This window comes from Parasteatoda tepidariorum, chromosome 10 (genome assembly GCF_982258835.1).
Source record: "Parasteatoda tepidariorum strain Cologne lab strain chromosome 10, Ptep-v5.0, whole genome shotgun sequence".
In the NCBI taxonomy this organism is placed as follows: domain Eukaryota; kingdom Metazoa; phylum Arthropoda; class Arachnida; order Araneae; family Theridiidae; genus Parasteatoda; species Parasteatoda tepidariorum.
The window spans coordinates 69756272-69777660 of NC_141764.1; the positions used below are offsets into that span (position 1 = coordinate 69756272).

Below are 21389 nucleotides of genomic sequence, written 5' to 3' on the forward strand. Positions count from 1 at the left end.
TCTCGATCTAAATTCGTTTCGTAAAAGAAAACAAATAAGATTATCATCATTTTACTTGGTAAATTTAATATTTTTTTATATAAAAGAATAATATCAATATTTATATTAACTATTGTATGTATTCTTGTTTTCAATAACTTAAGATCACAGTTTGCAGTCCGTGTACTGTTAAAATACTAGACAGTTTTGATCTAAGTATGAGCATATTGCTTCATCAAAAATACTAGCTGCAATGTTTTGTTATCTAGTAAGCAAGTGAAGATAACAAAAAGAAACTGCAAAGTCATTCCAGAGTTAATGAGTAATAGATGACAAACTACTTGCATTTTAAATTTTAAAAAAAAATTAATAAATAAAAACGGTTTATTTTATATTTGTAATTGGATTTGGCCTCATAGACCTAGATTAAATACATTAGTTTCGATATAAGTTTGAGTTTAAAATTTAATATAAACCAATGGAAATAGACAAATGCCTTTTGTATACTTTAAATTTGGTGATACAAATACAATGCAATTAAAAATATGCAACAAAAGCAATGTAAAAAAAATTCATATTAGCAGATATTTGTTAAAGAAAAACACATGATTAGCATAAAAATATAACCAAATTACTTGCATTAAAATCTGGCTGATTGCAAACATCAACCAAATATTTGCAGTGAATTGTAGTCTTTCTATAGTTATTGTTTTTGTAAGAAAATCTTTGATTAATATTCCACATCTCGAAAACATTTAATCAATTAAAATAAAGCCCTAGAATCTATTAAAATAAAACTCATGATAGTTAAGGTTTTGATATTTTAAGACCAATGGAATGACAGTACTTTTTTCTTCATAGATATTACCTTTTTTTTTTGGAATCAATGAATGAATGAAAATGGGTTTAATACAACAATTTTATAAATTCTAAAAATAAAAAGTTATTGTTCCAACTAAAAAGAGTAAAAAATTTTAATTTTATTAAAACAGGTTTTTTTTTCAATAATTGATTTTAAAAAATACACATATATTCCTTAAATGAAATTACCATGAGAAAAAAAATGGCATCAAAAGAACACGCTTCACTCCAGCAATTGTAGCCGAAATCCAACTATGTTGAGGCTTTGCCTTAGCAAATGCAGAACCTAAAATCAAAGCATTAGTTAGTTTAGATAAAAATATTATTACAGAGATGTCCAGCCTAAGAGATAGAACTAAATCTGTTGCTCTCAAACAGTCTATCAATCGCCAGCATTTTGAAATGGCTTATGGGACACGAGATTGCTAGAAGAAGAAATTATCTGAAATTTCTTTCCTCAATTTTGTACACAAAAAATAAATAAAAGACTCATTTTTATGCAAAAAAGCAACATCTATAAATTTAAAAAAGGAAGAAAATATTCTGCTTGTCTGATCAATTTTTTTTTATCAACACATAGAAGAATATAAACATTTAAAAATATTATGTATTCATTCTTTTTCGCACTTTGCAAGCTGTTGTAGAATCAAAAAAAGTTTAAAACCGCAAAATCTAAGGCATTAACTGAAAAAAAGATTGATGGTAATACCACGTGCATGTACGATGAAATCACACAAATCGGATGTGTCAAAAAGAAGTTAATTAAATGTCCTTGTTGAGATTCACGTGTTGTAATAAATAATATTGTATCAAAAATATAGAGATTTTAAAAAATATATGAAAATCAATAGTGATAACTGAGGTAAAATTAAATTGCAAGTCTCTAAGAAAAATCTATCATAATTTTCCCTATTCCCAAGATTATAGAAATTTATAATAAGTTTTTTTTTTTATTTCTAAAAACAAAAATTTAAAAAAAAAAAATTTCTTTGATTATTATTGTTTTATTTTTCAATTCATTTTCAAATTCTGATCTATAGTTCCCTTTTTATCCATTTGCTTTTTACCATTGATGCATCGAAATTGAGGCCTTTAGAAACAATTTTTTCTGCTGAAGTAATCGTCTGAAAAATTTTTAATTATACTTTCTAACTTTATGATTTTTATTTCTAGAAATAGAGAACTGTAAAGAACACTGCCTTCAGGAACATGCTTAGTTTAACCTCTATTTAGAAAATGTCAATTTTTGAATATTCAAATACCAAAATTTAATATTTAAATTAAATAAAATAAAAATTCCTTTTTAGACATCACTTTTTGATGATACAGGCCCCTGGACGAATACATTGTTTACTCACCTATGTAACAACTCTGAAGCAATATTTTCAAAATATTAAAAAGAGAATTTTTGGTGAAAAACACATCAATTTCAAAGTAGGAAATTGGATGGTTCAGTGTATACGGTATATTGTAATCTAATGAAAATCACAGAAGCTTGTTAAGTACCTATCTAAACTAAACTCAGTGAAGCGACCGCCGGGCCAAGGCCTACTAGGTCCATCTGTTTCTTGACCTTGGGCTCTGGGGTACAGGAGCAGATTTTCCGGTTAGATGGTCAGTTGAATGAGGAACCCCTAGTTTTCAATTCCCAAGCATGCTTGGTACTAATTTATTGACCCACTGAAGGGATGAAAAGCTGAGTCAAACCTACTCGACCCGAGGATCGAACCCAGGACCTGTGGCACGAGAGCCCAAATCACTACCACTCATCCATCGGGCGTCTAAGAACCTATCAGGAAACAAAATACAGAGCAGTCTGGCATAAAAAAAATTTAGCTTAATTTAAGCCCTTCAGTTGATGTACAGTTAAAAGTTAGCTATGGTAACATATGATAAAAGGACATGAACTTGACCGTCTTGATATGACTTTTTAAAAAACTAAATTATTACAACATGAAATAAATATAGTAGCAATGTTTTAAACTAACCACGCACAAGATCAACATCTATAAGCTCTGTTTTTATCCTAGTGCTTTTCCGTGGTATCGCACACACACCCTGAAAAAAAAAATACAATTTGTACTAAGGTACTTAGGAAAATAACAATACTGAATGGAAATACTAATGTTTACAATAAGCTCAAATTGGAGGGTCATATAAAATTATTAAAATTTATTTACTATAAATGAAATACAAATGTAATAATAAGTATAAAACAATTACTTTTGAACGCAATGCCTACATACATTTTTGAAAAAATTTTGAGTTGCATATTATCTTAATTTATTCAATAAACTTAAAATTTAGAAATAAATAAGAATATAGATATGTTTTTCAAATCATTAAAATTCAATAAGTATTAGTAAAAAACTAAATTCTGATTTAAAAATAGATATATCTAAGAATAAAAGAAAAACTAACATAAAATTTAATAATTTTAGTAAAATTTTTTTAAATATTTAGTATAAAAATACAAGAAATAATATTTTTTGTTAATGGATGGTGTTTTCAATAGAAATGTAAACAATAACAATCTCGAGCTCGGCACCTACTCTAGTTCCGGTTAAAAAGGTTGCAGCTGCTTACTACATGTTATTCTGATAGGCGATGTTTTCAAACGGATAATTTTGTTTTCAATAAAAGAAATAAATTAGATAATTTCTGAGCTCAAATCTGCCATATTTCATAAGATATTAATGCTAATATGTAATTCTGGTGAGTTTGAAGTGAACATTTGTTTTAGTTTTTTAGAGATATATTGTTAAAAAAGGTGACAAGGTTGCTAGATTTTGAATAACTCCCTTTTTGGCAGTCTTGATACGGCCTCTTTCCATAAGTTTATTACTGTTTGTTCTTGTTGCAAGCTGTGCACCATCTTACGTTAGTGTTAACACTTTTAGCAATGTAAACACCAGTATTGTTAGCATTGTAAACACAAGTAATAAGTAATCAAATACATTGTTTGCAAGAATCTCAAAACACAATGATGCCAAATGGCTTTAAAATACAACGGAAACAGTAACCCGGAAATTTAGGCGGTACCGAGCTTGCAGCGTTCCCTAGTGAAGAAAAAACACCATCCTTTGAAAGAATTTATGCATGAAAAACATTCAAATTTTTTTTAAAAAAACTTACCCTCAATATACGTCTATCAACAGATTTTTCCCACAATTCTTTATCATAAGCACCAATCTAAATTTCATAAAAATTTAATGGATTAAATCATGAATAGCAAATAAAACAAAAAACTAAATAATAGTATAAAGCAATTTTTCCAAAACTAATCTTTTCAGAGAGTTTACCAAGAAATAAAATTTTTAAAAAATAACTATTGCTCAAGTTTATATAATAATCAGAAACAAATGGTCATTATAGACAGAAGTCAGATGAAGCTTAATTTTAACCTTACAAAAAACAATTAAGGCATAAATTTCACTATTTGATCCACAAAATATATGTTTTCCAATATCAATATTTTCTGAAAAAATTATTTATGAACATTGTTTTAATTTTAAATTATAAAAGAAAAGTATAATAATGTTATGCAATTGCAAAGATGAGAAATTTACAAAAATATGCAACATTATCAACATCGAATAAAATTATTCAGAGAAAATTAAGAATTTTAAATTAAGTCAATTTTATAATAGAATATCTTTATAGTACTAATATGTGCATTTAAAAAGAAAATATAAATAAAATTATCACAGTAAAACTAAATTTAATTAGCTAGCATTCTAATTAAAAGATACTTTAATTTCAAGAGTTCATAGACGTACACAACTATTCAAAATGATGTATCTAGCAAATTTTGATTATCCAATTAATTTCGGTTTCAGCTATAACCAAGATTTCACTGTTGTTTGAAAAAGTAAAACAAACTATTTTTTATTTTCCTAAATCTAAGATATTGTTTGACAATTAAGTATATCTTTGAATTTAATTTCTCTCTTGTAAATGCTAGGTATAATGCTAGTAAATTACTTGCTGCTGTTAATATATACCCTTTAAACCAACACAACAACACTAAAATACTAGAAATAAAGCCTATTTCATATAACATTAAACATTGTCTAAATTTATACCTAAAATAGTTACTAAAATAAATTTAGAATATTTCTCACTTTCTTATGATACCAATTCAATGCAGATCTTAAAGAAGTCATTCTCAAAAGAAGTTTATAAAACAGACATCAACAATTTATTTCAACCTAAACAAGAAGATAGTTATAAAAAATAAATATGGAATTTTAAACATTTGATAAATAATAAAATACATTTTCAAACATTACGAAAATATGCATTAAATATTAAGGAAAAATTCAATACAGCAGAACTTTGAATATCTGAATTCTTATTATCTTGGTTGTAAATTGCCTTTGTCAAGTTGAGGAGCATAAATTAATATTTTTTGTGCCTGTGGACTTTACACATAGAATTAAGTTAAATTTATTAGCTGAGAAGTTAAACACATGGGGGGAACACACAACAATTGTAATAAACTTAAAAATCTAATACTCAATATTCATTTCAAAGTAAGAGTATTTTAATTATAAATTTTTCAAAAGTCAAATTATTTATAAACTTAACTAAACACGTTTTAGTTTAATACTAAACATACTTTAAATAGCTCAAATTATTTATTTATTTATATAGTCCATTATTCGTTTATTTAAATAACACTAAACAATTTTTTCTAACAAAGAAATGTCATTATTCACCTTAAATTTATATAGCATTTTATATTAGCTTAAAGGTTATATTAATTAACGGATCAGGACCGAAACTAAAAATATAAAAATTTACGTGAAATAAATTGTTACACGTTACTTATATAAGGACATTATATATATAACTTGCACTCTGAAATTTTTGTCGATAAAAAAACAATTATTTAATTATAAATTTATTCGCAATTAAAGCGAAAAACTAGTTTCACAAAAAATATGACTAAAACTTTTTTGTTTGTTGTCTGCTCGAAAGTAGTCACGGCAAAATTGATTCATTCATAAAACCGAATAATTCATGGCACTATTTTCGCTAGAAACATTGGATGGACATGCGCGTTAGTTTCACAAAAAAATCCGTAAATGCAGTGCAGTGAGAATGATCCATTCAAGAAAGCAGTTGTATGTTCATTCTCACTGCATGCGATTCACGCACCTCCTATCGCTGAGATTTTCACAGATAACATTTCACCAATCACGTTCATATTGTTAGTGTTAGTTAATGGCAAAGATGAACAAAGGTTTAATGGGAGCTGGAACGAAATTTCTTGCGGGTCTCTTCCCCTCAAAGCACAATAAGTGTTATTTTCACATTTTTCAAACTTTTTGAAGACCCTTTTATACAAAATTGTAATTTTTATATAAATATAATGAAATTCTCGGCAATTTTCCTTTTAAAAAACTAATTAGTAAACACCATTTTTTTTGCAATAAATTTCTGCCAGGCCCTCATCAGTCTCTCCTTCTTAAGAATGGCCTCTTACTGATTGCAAAACTGACCTTAATTGAGTGTTCGCTTAATTGTATGTTAACAATGTGTTTCGAAACTATCATTCTTGATGTAAGCAAAATCAATAAATTATTACTGACAGCATGTTTTGTAAAATATTGTGAATGCGGTAATTATTATGTAATTTTCTCTTTGAACATTGTTCCATCTTCTCTTCCAGGCACGCCTGTAGTGCATCAGAGGATAAATCACGAGTAAAACCAAAAGAAATGCAAAAATGATTTCAAATTCTGTTAAACCTTTATAGAGATCAAGCTATAGAGATTATTGAGCCCAACATCTGGATTATGGGCATCACAGGGGCGCAATTTTTGAGGGGGACGAAATAAAATTACACAGTCCTAATGGTTTTCTAAATTTTACACATAAGGAGAAAAAACTAAATTGTATTAAATATCTGCAAAAAGATTATTTTTAGCTCATTTTGTTTTTAACTTAAAAGAGATAATTTAAATCGAATTGATAATGCCCAAAAATTTTCTTTATTTATCCGAAATATTGAGGGAGATATTTATAGAATTTTAATTATTGAAAGGGACTTGCAATTACTGTGTCGCCAACAATGCCCACAATCTAGATTCAATTTTTGTGCTCCTTTTACTTGAATGCAAAGGTAAAAATACAAATTTCTATTTCGAAAGCTTATTTATGTACTTAACTTATATTATCTTTTATTTACGTAGTAATCGAGTTATTTAAAGTTTGAACATTCAATATACACTTTACAATTCAGCTTTTACTTAATCTAAAACTTGAAGAGGCTCCAAGACACATGATTCCTTTGATTAACTTCATAATAAGCTTTTAAATTTTAGTACTATTTATATACGGAATTAAAAGCAAGCTAATTATAAAAGTATTTTCAGTTGCTTGTATAGTCAGAAATTCAGTTGCCATTAAATATCTTTAACGCTAGAAAGACTAAACTTAGTATATACGTATATTGCCCAAAAGCAGTAAAAATGACTAGATTGTGAAAAAATAACTAATGTGTAAAGAAATTTGTTTAAAATTAATTTTTAATATTTCTTATAATATTTACAGTTATATAACAAGTTATTAGTAAATATTAACAATTAAAAATATTATATTTCGTACAAAAAGTGACAAAATTCTAAGAAATTGTGTCATTATATACATTATTGTTTTTCTACTTGAAATTAAAAAGCAGTCAAAATGACTTGCTTGGGCAATCTAGTGTTAACAGAAAAATACTATAGTTAAATATTTTTAGCAGAAAAAATGGTTTATAGTTCAAGGTTCATCATTATACTAATGTATAGGCTCTGTCACAACTGAAAGGACAAGAATTTTTAATTATTTATTATTAATTTTTTTTTGTACAAGTATAAAAATATTTTTCACGACACTATCGTGGTTAACTGACTATTTAATACAATATTGTAAAAGCTTGACAAATTTTGTGAATGCAAACACAAATTCATTTATTACAAATTTAAAAATTTATTTTATCTACTAGAGGTATATCTAGAGAAAGCAACAATTGTATATTTCCAATTAGGGTCCTTATTAAGTTTTTTCTTCTCAAACTTTTTTTTCTCTAAGAGTATTCAAATTAATAAGAATCGAAACTGTCTTTATGTCAGCGTAAATTTAAACATAGAAAAATACCTGTACTAAAAGTACATTTAGTGAAAGTGACATCTACGCTTGTTTCAAATTGGTGCCTTTTTTAAAATCTTATAGTTTCAAACTTCTTTTTTCTAAGAATGACAATGTAATTGCTCAAATTCAAAGCCTGTTAGATTTCTAATGGAGCAGTTAAATTGATATACAGGTTCAATTATTTTTGAATATTAACTAAGCAAATATCTTATACAATTGCCAGTAGCCCATCGTGTAACTCAATAGTAACAATAAATATAAAATCATAACATTTTATATCAAAAATTAAACTTATACTTAACCGATCATAACAACATACTTTAAAAAAAAGTTTAATTCTCATCCTCTAAAACAATCATCCTCATTAGGAAAATAATATTAACCTGTTTACTGGGTATGCAGAACTATTCTGTCATACACTAAATACTATTACAATGGACACAACGACATTTTTGGTCATGGAAATTACTTGAGTTGTAATGATATTACTTACAACCATGAAAAAAAAGTCCCATTATGAAACAAGTTGAACAAAAATTTATTATTCGGTTTACAGATTAAATAATGAAATTTAAAGGAAATAATTCATATAATTTAACATAAATCAATAAACAAAGGAATAAATGAGAATATGTTGGGAAATGCATATCTGTCAACATTGGAGAAATAAAATAACGGAGATTTTACAAGTAGTATTCCGTAGGCTACGAGCAAAGTTTTGATACATAATCATGCATTTAATGCATAATCATGTAAGTCAAAAAAATAATAATAATAAATTCAAAATTGGAAATAATTTATGCACTTAGATTTAGCGAAGTAAAAAATATGTACATAAATCTTAATCTAAAGAAGATTTTATTTTAAACCATTATTTATAATTACTTAAACTTTAAACACTCAACATTCTGCAGTACTGCCAATAGAACCATTTGTTGAGAAATTAAAGAAGTATTTTTGCCATCAGCAAATATTTAATCAGCAAAAAAAAATAAAATTTTAATTTCTTCCACAAATAAGGAGAAATTTGAGAATATACAGGTAAACAGGAGATACTCATAAAATACAGGAGTCTTCATTAAAAAACTGGAGACTTCGCAGGTATGGAAATGCAGTAAAAATAAAACAGTAATAATTGAAGTGGCAAAATAAGATGTTGATAGATTTAAATATATATAATGTTCAAATGTTTAATAAGACATACATTTACATATATTACAAAAACGAAAACTGCTCATAAATAACCTCAAGAAAAAAAGGGGTTGTTCCTATTTTAAGAAGGAAAAAAAAAAAGGAATGAGGAGAAAAACCTATATTAACATGCAGAAGAATTTTAGAGGATGAGAGGAAAGGAACCAAAGGAAGGCTGGTCAGAAGCATGGTCAGGTGCAGTTGAAATGGCAAAATAAACTGAGCATCCTATGTGCCACTAAACAAGCAAGTAAACAAAAAACGATTTAGCAATAAAAAAGCAAATATAGACACAAATATGCCTTTTTCTTCATCTTTTTGATCAGGCTATAAAATAAAATGTTTTGTAATAATTATTTATTTAATATTCATAATAAAATTTAAACCCATGTGACATGTAAATTTTAAGCTAATTAAAAAATCCTACAAGAAATACAGATATGTTTAAAACTCTATATAATGTAATAAACTAAAAACATTTATGAAAATTTCAGTATTTTATTTTCAGATAATTGACAAAAGCATATAAACATTACAATACAACAATGATTATTTACAAATGTGAAATATGATAAGTCAAAGACTTCAGCTTCCTTCAATCTCTCCCAAATAAATTTGTTTATCACTAGAACAAGACATAACTGAAAATGTAAACATAAAAACATTAATAATTGAAAGTTAAAATAACTTTTCCAATTAAAAATCCAATTTTTAAATAGATTTAAACTTTACTTAATCTTTTCTGCGATTTAAGTTAAATTATACTGCTAAATACAAATACCCATATACATTAACCATTGAATACATTTAAAAATTCAGACAAATGCTAATTCTTTATGTTTCAATGAAGAAAATGGATTTTTTCCACAGATATACTGGCACAGATATTGAAAGAAGTGGTTACAATTTTCAAAACTTTAACTAATATGGGTTAACAAGTGGAACAAAAATTAGCAAAACATTAATATAATAACAAAGTACTAAAAAACTTTTTTACATTTAAACAAAAATTCTTTTGCAGGTTTTAGGGTGTTGAATAAAGTTACGATGTCACTGAAATGCTCTAAAGAAATTTTTAGAAAAATTCTTATCTCGCATTTTTTTCTAATGAAAAGTGATTTTGACAAAGGTAAACATCTCTGTACAATGAGGAAAGGTGTCCACTTTCTAATCATTCCATGTTGGTTCAAACTATAAGCTATTTTGAAGCTTACATTAATTTTTTTTCTCATCTAATCCTTAAATATTTCACTATGAAGATAATCTTCACAATGTTCATTTTCTTTACAAACAAATAAATTGCTAATCATTATCTACTAAAATATGTGTCATATTTTCTTAATATAGAAATTTTTTTATCATTAATAATGATAAAATAAAACACATAAAAATAAAAAAAAGTGGAAGAATTCTAAAAATCGTGAAATAAGATTTTTGCCTGACAGGGTTCCAAATAAAAGGTAAGATAAAGAAAAAAAATATGTTCCTTTTTTTTACACTATAGTCACTTCATATTAAATCCATATATTTATAGACAGACATGCATCATGCCTATTTTTTTCGAAAATATAATTCTTTATCTGTGAAATTACTTCAAATTAATAGTGTGGTGCAATATATATATATATATTGATAATGAACTTAAATCGAAAACATAATTATCCCAGAAATATTATAATTGCCTACTATTGTCAAACCTGTCTATATTCATTTACTCTGAGAAATAAATGGAAATTATTATGATTCTACTTCTAGTGTCATAGAGATCATGATAATACCTGATAAAAGCATAATGAAATTTAAAATATTTCTTTAAAATAGACCCTTTGGTGTAAGTTATGCAATATATACATTAATTATGAAATGATATTCCAGAAATTTTCCACATAACTTATGCATGCCGAGGTGATTGTTTAATAGTGAATGCTGAAATAATAATAAAAAATCCAAATTTAAATATTAAACTTAAAAAACAAAACCTAATATAGAGAGGAAATAGTGGATCTGTGATATTTGGATCTGTGCTTGCTGAACAAGTGATACTAGCTATACTATGCTTGCGGCTACATTGCTACACAATACTATGATACTATACTGCTACACAAGTTACATATTATGACTGCCATGTGGTATTAGCTACCATAGTTACAAAAGAATGATATTAAAAAAGCTTAAAAGTTAAGAAATTCTTGTCAAAAACATGCAAAAAATGGCACCTTAGAATAAAACAAACTTTTTTTCATTCACTTTTTATCACACATAAGAAACGATTTCATTAAGTCAATAAAATTTGAAAACTAATTAGTATTTAACTATTTCAAATGCAATTTAATCATCGTCTGAGAATTGAAGTCATATCAATTTTGTAATATAAATGGAATTTAGCACAAACTCACAGTTAAAAAAAAGAAGGAAAAAAGACAAATATTAGATAGATGAATAAATTTACTACAAATATTTTAACCCTTTCAGTTACAATATAATTATTATCCGGGACTAACATATCAATTTTGGCATCTACATAAAATTTTGAATAAATTTGCAGTAAAAAAAACACAATAAAAAAGAATTAAAAACATGCAACAAATAGCCAAAAACTATTTTAAATGAGCAAACTTTGTACAAATAGAACAGGTATGAAAAAAAGTACAATTAATTTGCAAAAATGGTACAAGGGTAGAAGTACAATTAATTTGCAAAAAAAAACAATCTAGTCATAACATTCATTAACATACATGCAATACTTGATCTATTAGACTCAAGCAAAAACTTACTTATTGGTTCTTTAGGATGGAAATTAACTTCGTTTACTGATCCGTTATGCCCCGGAAGTTTATAAAGTATTCTTCTTGTAACTGTATCCCATACATAGACAAAGCGATCAGCCGAGCCAGCAGTGATTTTGTGGCCATCTTGGGACCAACTGCATTTCAAAAGATTCTGTTTAAAATAAAATAAAATAAAAAGTTAAAAATTGCAATTGAAAAAAAATCTGTTTTGAAACAGGAAATCAAAATTATGCTTGGAAGAAATATTAAGAGGCAGAGCAAATAAATATGCCTCATATCTGAAAATTTTGTTTTAAAACTCTGAATTTCACAATTACTGAGTCAAAGGCATTAGCTACAGGTTGGGGCAAGTAAGACACTTTCCCTGCCTTTAAATATGAAGACCATTTTTTTACAGGAGGTAAATAATAAAATAATTTTATTTTTTCGATCATATACACTGTGGGGGAAAAATTACACTTGAGAGACAATTCGAGCAACGTTTTTTTACCCACTATAGTTGCATTTCTGTAACATAGAAATAAATATAGAACATATTTATTAATTCAGGCAATGATCCAATAAGAACTTAACAAAAAAAAATTTAAATAATAACAAATTTAAATAGCATGGTGACCTGATTTTCCAGCATACATTGATATTTGCCAGCACATATAATGAAACATCCCACAAAAAGAAGCTGAAAATATTCAACAGTATCTAGTTATACAGCCATAAAATAGGTATTCTTTCATTCATCATCAATGCAAAACTACGAAATTTATATTGATTCTAAAATTAAAATTTCCTTACTTTCAACTCTGAAGAAATAGAACATAGAAGCCAAAATAATTCATATTATAAAGATATAGTAGGCAGATAATATAGGTCAAAATTAGGTCACTTTGCTGCTGGCTAGTAGTAGCATTTTTAACAGCAGTCACTTTAAAACTTGAGGTCACTTTTTTGAAAACTGAAAGTTTTAAAAGATTAAAAAAAACTCTATATTTATAATGAATTATAATGTATTATATAATAATAAAAAGGTAGAGTGTTTTTTTCAAAACCATTTCTAAAAACATGGTAAATATTACAAGGCTGATTTCTGAAATATAAAAAAAAATTTAAGAAAGGAGGGTGAAATAAAATAATTCTCAGAATGTAAAAAAATATTTTAAAAAAATAATAATGATATGCACATGGTTTCAAAGAAGACAGTGTCAATCTGAGGATGACTACCAGACAATTTTTTAATAAACATTTCGTATATTTATTCGCCCTGTGGCTGGTGGTGACCATTGATTTTGCCCTATATAGATTACAACAGTACATTAAAAAAATTGCTTTCAATTTAACACTTTGTATATTTTTAAAAGATAATGAAAGTATATGTATGAGCTTAAAAAATAACATTTATTTTTAAAAGTGTATATAAAATCTTCATAAAATGTAACCTTTATGTAGGGGCACAATAATAACCAAAACAATATTCTACAACTATTGGGTTTCGGACCAGAAAAAGATAATTTTTTGTGAGATTCAGCAGATCAGAATAAAGTAAAATCCATTGCAGAGTGGAATCTGTATAATTACGCTTCTAAACATTATTAAATCTAACGCAGATGGGGAACCAGAATTTTTTAGCTTTCGAATGATGAATTACATTTCTTTAATACTCTTGAATAATTAATTATCTTAATTTTTGTTGATATTGTTTTTTTCTATGAATGTAATTTAAAGTATCGTTTCTAAAAAAACTTTTACACGCAAAGAATATATGAGGGAAAATGCAAAACAAATTATATATAACACAGTAAGAAATTTTTGAAAGGAGTAAATTACTATACATTTAATCGTATCTATCGTATTGTTTATAAAGCATTGATATTTTATGATTATTGGAAGTCAGACTTTAGTACCATGAATAAGTCATCCCTTTGATTTATGTACAATTTTGGGGGTTAGAAAAGTTTACTTATACATCAGGATATACAGTAGCATTAAAACAAAATATAAATGCATGGATCTGTTAACATATTCCTTTTAAAATAAATATCAAAGATTGTAACCACTAAACAAAGAAATTATTTTAATTTTAACAAGCAAAGGATATTGTTATATGAACATGAACAACAAGTAAGAAATTAAACTATTTCAACATGCTAAATTATTATGTCATCATAGTTTACAAGTTTTATTCATTCAAAATTTCAATATAGTAGATCATGTTAGATTACACAATAGAAGTTAATTTATGTTGTATAGTTTCTTAGATACAAGCTGTTTCAAAACCTCAATGTCCAAAAATATTTAACTTTTTGAGCAGTAAGTATTATGTCATTCTATACAGGAAAAATGATATCAATAAATGTATAACTTTATTTACTTTTTCAAAGTTGTGCTGATGACCGTGGAATATTTTAACACACCTTTCTTGAGGAGCAAATGGTCGAATATCCCATATTCTCACTGATAAAAGATAAAAAATAATTAAAAATAAATTCCACACTAATTAAATATAATTTATTTATTAAATATTTTAAACAATGCATCACTTACAAGTATTGTCCATTGAGTTAGACAAAATGTATGAACCATCGGGACTTAATGCTAAGCCTGTAATTGTATCAGTATGGCCCATCATTTTATATAAAACACCTGTTTTTCTCATATCCCAGACCTAAAATACAACCAACTACTATAGAAAGCATGAAGATTTTTTTCAAAAAATAAATTTGTTAAATTACAAGGGAAAAACTACTTTACTTCTATCACTATGCATTTACCTTTATTACATTATCTATACCACCAGATATAACTTGTTCAGCAGTATCATTGAAAGTTACAGCTGTAACTTGATAAGTATCTTGAAAAGAATGCAATGTCCCTCTTTTTCTTGCATCCCACACCTACACACATAAGATAAAATTGAATCAATTATTAAAAAAAGAGAGGAAAAAAAACTAATTATTTTTATTTTAAATTAATAAATTTTAGGACTAAATCACTCTGTAGAAAATATTCATTGCAGGTGGCCACAAACTCTAAAAAAAGAAATTTCTTTAATTTTTGTAACTGATGACATAAATTTTAATATAAATTTTTCAGATGTGCCTTATTCTTACACATAAAATATATTACAAAACATTTATATTTGCCAGTAGAGTTGAATGTAAATAATTTTTTTTTAAAATTATTACAAGATAAATTTTTTTGGAAAAAATAGATTCACTTACTATACTATAGATTCTATAGATTCACTTATACTATAGATTCACTATACTATAGATATACTATAGATTCACTTTCTTTGAGTACTTTAGTTAAATTCCCAGATATTTTCCCAAATTTTTTTAGACTGTTAAAACTCCCTGTTCTGTGGCCACTTGCTTATTGCATATCATATAAATTCAACTTACTTTAACAGTACAGTCATCACTTGCACTACAAATAAGTTGTGGTCCTCTGCGTGCTGGGCTGCAACTGTTTACATAAGAAGTGTGACTTTTAAGCTTCTTAATACGTACTCCGACTTCAGCATCCCAAATACTGACCGTCTTATCAGTGGATGCAGAAAACAGAAAACTACAAAAAATAAAAACAGGTTAAAAATTCAGGAAAAAAAGAAAAATACAGATTTAACACAGAGAATTTATACCTAAAAAAAAAGAGTAATCAGTATCAAAAATGATAATTACATACATAAACAAAAAGATCTAAAGTGTATAAAAAATATAATTTAATTTAAATAAAGAAAATAGAATTTTCATTTTAGATTTTTTCTAAACCTTAGAAAGGTTTTATTGTAGAAATTAGTATTAGTTTTAAAAATACAATTTTTACCTGCCATCCGTAGAAAATTTCAGATCCAAAACAGCTCCTGTATGTCCTGGCAATACAGCAACATTATCACATTCACCATACACGTTCCAAAAAACTATAATAAAATATAATAATCAAAACAGTGGTAACACAATATACCAAATTTTAAAAAAAAACACTTTTTATGATCTCAGATTTCAAGTGACTTCATTTATTTATTTATTTTAGAAAGAATGTTTTACACTAATTAAAATAAATAACTTTTTAAGTTCTCTTCTACAAAAACATTAAAAATACATATATATAAAATTCATTCTATTTCAGTGTTACAAAGTGGATGGAACTTTTGGCATTTCTGCTACATAAGACCCATCAAAAAGTGTGGAAAAATAGAGCAAAGCACAACCAAATATTAAAACAAAATTTAAATGCCAAGTTAATAAATAAAATCATTAATCCATTTAATTCAATACTGCTAATTGACCAATTAATAAGATAACATTATATAATTTTACCTACATGTTAAGTTCATTATGAAAATTTTTTAAATATGAAAATGTACTTAAACATAAATAAAATCATTAAAGAAACAATGAAATTATCAAAGTTTGGTGATGTACAGGATGCAATATAAAAAAGCAAAGATGTGTAATAACTATTGATTTAACAATCGGATTTTTATGTACTAGGACTCTATTTTAATGGTTTGTAGACCTAATTTTAAATATGCTGATTTGTTACTGCAAATGACATTTTAACTTACAAAATTAGACAAAAAAATATATACTTCTTCCGAGCTTTTCAAAGGATTTGGATTCTTGACCCTAAAAATATGGGGGTAAACTACAATTTGAAAAATGTGGTGCAAATAGTTCAGACAGGAGAGCAATGGAAACTTTGGAGCCCTTAACGTTAATTTTTCTTTTTGTTTTATTTTCACTAACTAAGAAAAAACAATTTATTAAATAAACACTATGCTATCAGATATTAACGTACATTTGCATTTATAGAAATCATCAAACAGACTTAGCCATGACAAGGTGCGAAGCCAAATTATTCAGCAAATTATTCAGCACCTTCTAAGCACTCAAAAGACATTTTTAAGCACTTCAAAAAAATATCATAATTGGGCAGGGTTGGAAAATCATGACAATTGACGGTTTTATCTTGTTTTAACCATCATGTCGAAAAAAGAAGGAAAAAAAACTTTTGGCAATTGTTAAAATTCACGGATGTTTCGAATCATAAAAAACGAATGGCGTTTTCATACGCTACGGACTGACAATGTGCCGAAATAGGATGGGGTTGAATGAATTGTGAAAACGTAATAATAGAACAATGTAAACTGAGTCTTTTTGCATAATTCGCAGCTAAAATCTACATGGTAAAGGGAAAATCTCATTTTGAAAAAGGGAAAATTAAACTCTTTTTAAAAACACCCAATGAAAAAAGCACTTTTAAGGGCTTTTAAAAAACTAAAATCCAAAATAAGCACCTTTAAGCGCTTTTTAAAAACACTATGCAGCCTGCATGAAGATGACAGGGTAATAAATTTTGCTAAGAATCCATGAAAAAATACGCTAATTTTTTTTAAAATAAGAAATCTTACATATATCTCTTTCAAAGCCTCCTGAAGCTAAAAAATTCCCCTCTGGATGAAATGCACCACAAAATATTTCTCCTTGGTGACCCGTAAGAAGCATAATTGGAGCAAGAAGATTTGATGATCTGTGAGGCCCCTGTAATGAAACAATAAAATAAAAAAAAATTAATGAAGAAATAATTTTAATATATAAGCTAAATTCTTAAAAAAACATTACTATATTAAATAAAATACTACTATATTTAATTTAATTATATTTTAATATATTATTATATTTAGTATAATATATAATTTAATATAGTACTATATATAAAAATGCTACTAAATAAGAAAATATTGCTACAATTATTATATTGAATAAAATTTTACTTTGAAATTTCATGGAACAATAGTAATCCAGAATTACCTAGGAAAATTTCCCTATCCGTAACTCTCCTATAATGGTCAGGGGAAGATTTCTGTACCTGTGACATAAAAGTCCCCAAATTTTGGTCTACAGAAAACATCACAGAAAGGGACCAACAGGAAGGTTATGACTAATAGCAAATCTCTGGCAAAGAAATAGATATTTTTTCAATTTTTTGTAGCTAAAAAAAATACCTTCGTTGCCTCTGCTAAATGGTGCAAACAGATGCTGATTTTTCCCCTTGACTATGATGTTGTTTCCAGTTTTTCGTGGGTTACTATATGGAATTCACAAAGACAGAAATTGCCAAATTTTAGCAAAACTGGCAGTGACGAACAAATAATTTTTTTTTTTAAATTTTTGCAGGTAAAAAGGGGATATTTCCGTATCGTGATCTATAGCAGAATTATCGCCAAGTCTTGGCAAGTTCCGGGCAGCGGCCCGCGAAAAGCTAAAATAAAAACATCAAAGAAAGGGACCAACTTGAAGGGTTGTAACTCATAGCCCCCCTCGAACAAATATCTACATGTTTTTCTTAAAAAAATTTGAAAGTTTAAAATCTATTTGGCACCTTGGCGATGGTAATTGGTGCGCCCAGGAACCGGTACAGAAATATAACCTTTTATCTAGCAACCAGCAAATAAAGAAATATTTAAACTATATACACCCTGCGGAATTTTATTATAACCTTAAAATAGTACTAATATATTTAACATAATCTCATTGAAAATGTAATAAACTATAAAAATTCAAACATAAACTTTGAATAAACTAATATAACTGAAGAATTAGAAAGTAAAGTAATTCGAAAACACTGGTACAAATAGTTAAAATTTTAAATTTTGCAGATGCATTCAATATTAAGGTAACGAATAAATATTGTAAAATAAAAATAGTCTCCCAAACCCTATTTTAGGCGCTAAAGTTTTCTTCATAAAATTGATAAAATACAAAATTTAAACTATGTTAATTTTACCGCAGGCTCAGGACCATCATTGATTCCAGGAATTACGTCGGTTCTTGGCTTTTTAAAAGGCACCATAACACCATCGGTTGCACTTCTCTTTTCAGGCATGTTGGATCTGTTTTTAAATCAGTTAAAGAAATTTAAAATCGTTAATTAAATTAAAAAAATTAGAAAATTATATTGTCTGCAACAGTGAGAACAGATGTAAACAAACAGTATAACGGTTACAGTTTAAAAACGGTTACAGTTATATTATACTTATCTCTCAGGAGAAAAAGCAAGTTTTTCACACTTAGAAACCGTTTTCGCTGTATAAAAAAAACTTACATTTGCGAATTCAATCGAGATCCTAATTGGTGAAACAAATTTAATGGGAAAAAGTAAAAAAATAACCCATTATATTCTAATTCGAGTATCTAAAAATTTTCATGCAGTGAGGCAAATAAGTCGCACTGGAGCTGTATAATGGACAATTAGCGACGGTCTGGGAAACATCCCTGAGGATGATCCAAAAACATGCCATCGCAACTGTGGTCCTCTGTAGAGGGGATGGTTCCTCTGCTTTAGTAGCCCGATGACTTGAGAGTAAAGCCGAGCACTTTACGGTAGAATTTAGCAAGGACCGATACCCTTCACCCCTCGGTCCCTATGTGGCTGATCGAAGTTGTCACCCACCCGCTTACTGACAGCAGCCAGTGGTGCTTGACGTCGATGATCAAATGGGAACTGTGTCTTTACGATCAGTCCACTGCAGGACGAATATTTGGAAGCTACATGCAATAGAGCACTCGCATATGCACGAGCAGTTCGTCTTACATTGAGTGTCTGAACATTCCAAAGAGTACGGGATTGGTTAAAAATATTTATCCACGAAAAATTCCCAATTAATTTTCCGTAAGATTTCTTCGCATGCAAAAAATATCGCATCCAGTTAAACTAGCCCTTAAGGTAGAGGGTTATCATTCGCTTCCACCAACGCTCCCTAAAAACTTCTGACTCTACCTGGATTTCTCCGGTTTTGAAATTGTCACGCTGGAGATTTTGCAATTGGGAACATTTATACTATTCCTAGACACGAGTGCAAATTGTCTGGAGATCGCATACAGTGAGAATACTCCATTAGATTCAATTTCAAAAGAGTCATTATCATTATATACGATGCATAAATAGGATGGTACTCATTTAAATGATCTCCTTGTGTTTATACCCAGAGAATTGAACCTGTCTCTTTCAAGGAATAAGCCATAGAATGTGAAGACCCTACCTACCTACTATACCGCTAAGGCAATGAGATATGTTGGAGTTGAGAATGGTCAAGTGAACATATACTTATTCAAATCACTTGTAAGCGCTATTGCTATTGTTCTACATTGAATCCGAAGTGCTAAATCATTACAACCTTTTTTTATTATAAAATAATACCAAACTTTGTAAATTTCTTAATTTGAATATCATCTTCTATTTCGGTTATTTGCAAGCGTAAAGATCAATTTGTTTCTCTGATAAGTATCTGAAAATATTTATCATAACTTTGTTTATATTATTTTTTAAAAAAAGTTAATAATTTTTTACTGTACACAGTTTATATAATAGGGGGACATAGGGCACCCATATAGGAAACAGACTTAAAAACTGACACTATTTAAATGAATCAGAAGATGATATCTAATAAGAAGATAATATCAATTAAACAATTTAAGCAAAATACTAAAGTAAGGCACTAAGGTAGTAAGGTAAGTAGATAAATTGAGGTACGCCTCATTTCTTTTTTCGATCTCACATGTTTTTTTTCGGACTCAAAAAAAAATTTAAAGCATTCTTAAAATATTTCTAAATAAGCATGAGAAATTTTGGAAAGAATTAAGACTATGTCGATCGCTACTGTGTTCACAGGTGTATAAATATTTAAAAAAAATTTTAACTTTTTGATTTTTAATTTTTAACCTGTTGAGAAAACAACATGCGAATTTAAAAAAAATGCAGCTTGACAAATATAATGTTTTCATTTCGTTGTTAAAACTATCAACGCTAAAATACAAAGAATAGTTTTTAAAAAAATTTGGAAAAAAAAATTGCAATATATAGACTGTCATAAAGAAATGCTAAATATATAAAAATTTTAATTTTTACTTTATTTATCTATTTATTTTGATCTCTTACAGTGATTTTTCCATAGCGAGGTAGTTTATAGCTTTACACTTTACTTAAAACATATTATATAAATGGTGATTTTAGCACCACTCATGAACTCTCAATGTTTTTGTATTAAATTAAATTAAAAGATACTTTAAAATGTCCTTTATATAGATTATAGGTAGACATACATCATGCATATTTTTTTTCGAAAAATATACCTATTTCAAGTGAAATTAGTTTTTTCAAATATATATATATATATATATATATATATATATATATATATATATATATATATATATATATATATATATATATATATATATATATATATATATATATATATATATATATATATATATATATACATACGGTGTGATGTCAGCCCTTCTTTGTTTTGAACTGAACTTGGAATCTTTTTTTCTTCTTTTAAGTTGAACTTCTTTTCTTAATATTATAATGTTGTAAAACCACAGTGGAAAAGGCAATAAATAATAATAATTATAAATCACT

General features: G+C 27.2%; 2 protein-coding genes across 6 annotated transcripts in view; both read right to left on the minus strand.

Annotated features, from left to right (window-relative positions):
* The window catches only part of phtf (putative homeodomain transcription factor), a 32333-nt gene extending 26503 nt beyond the window's left edge, over nucleotides 1-5830 (minus strand). For 2 of the 5 annotated variants that reach the window (XM_071184064.2, XM_043042975.3), the window contains exons 1-5: nucleotides 5562-5824; nucleotides 4965-5051; nucleotides 3976-4032; nucleotides 2829-2898; nucleotides 1030-1126 (exon numbers count right to left, since the gene is read on the minus strand). In XM_071184064.2, coding sequence (XP_071040165.1) covers nucleotides 1030-1126; nucleotides 2829-2898; nucleotides 3976-4032; nucleotides 4965-5006 — 266 coding nt within the window. In that variant the 5' untranslated portion in view covers nucleotides 5007-5051; nucleotides 5562-5824. Of the gene's footprint in view, nucleotides 1-1029; nucleotides 1127-2828; nucleotides 2899-3975; nucleotides 4033-4964; nucleotides 5089-5169; nucleotides 5189-5561 lie in introns of those variants that run through there. The other 3 variants (XM_043042977.3, XM_043042976.3, XM_087154274.1) reach the window with 3 other exon arrangements.
* Nucleotides 5831-9652: 3822 nt separating this feature from the next.
* LOC107443504 (U5 small nuclear ribonucleoprotein 40 kDa protein) lies at nucleotides 9653-18983 on the minus strand. The gene is made up of 9 exons (XM_043042972.3): nucleotides 18750-18983; nucleotides 17374-17503; nucleotides 15786-15879; nucleotides 15362-15527; nucleotides 14729-14851; nucleotides 14502-14622; nucleotides 14329-14411; nucleotides 11949-12114; nucleotides 9653-9815 (listed from the first exon to the last, which is right to left on the minus strand). Exons 1-9 carry the CDS (start codon nucleotides 18846-18848, stop codon nucleotides 9760-9762), a joined length of 1038 nt encoding a protein of 345 aa, XP_042898906.1. The 5' UTR covers nucleotides 18849-18983; the 3' UTR covers nucleotides 9653-9759.
* Nucleotides 18984-21389: the final 2406 nt, after the last annotated feature.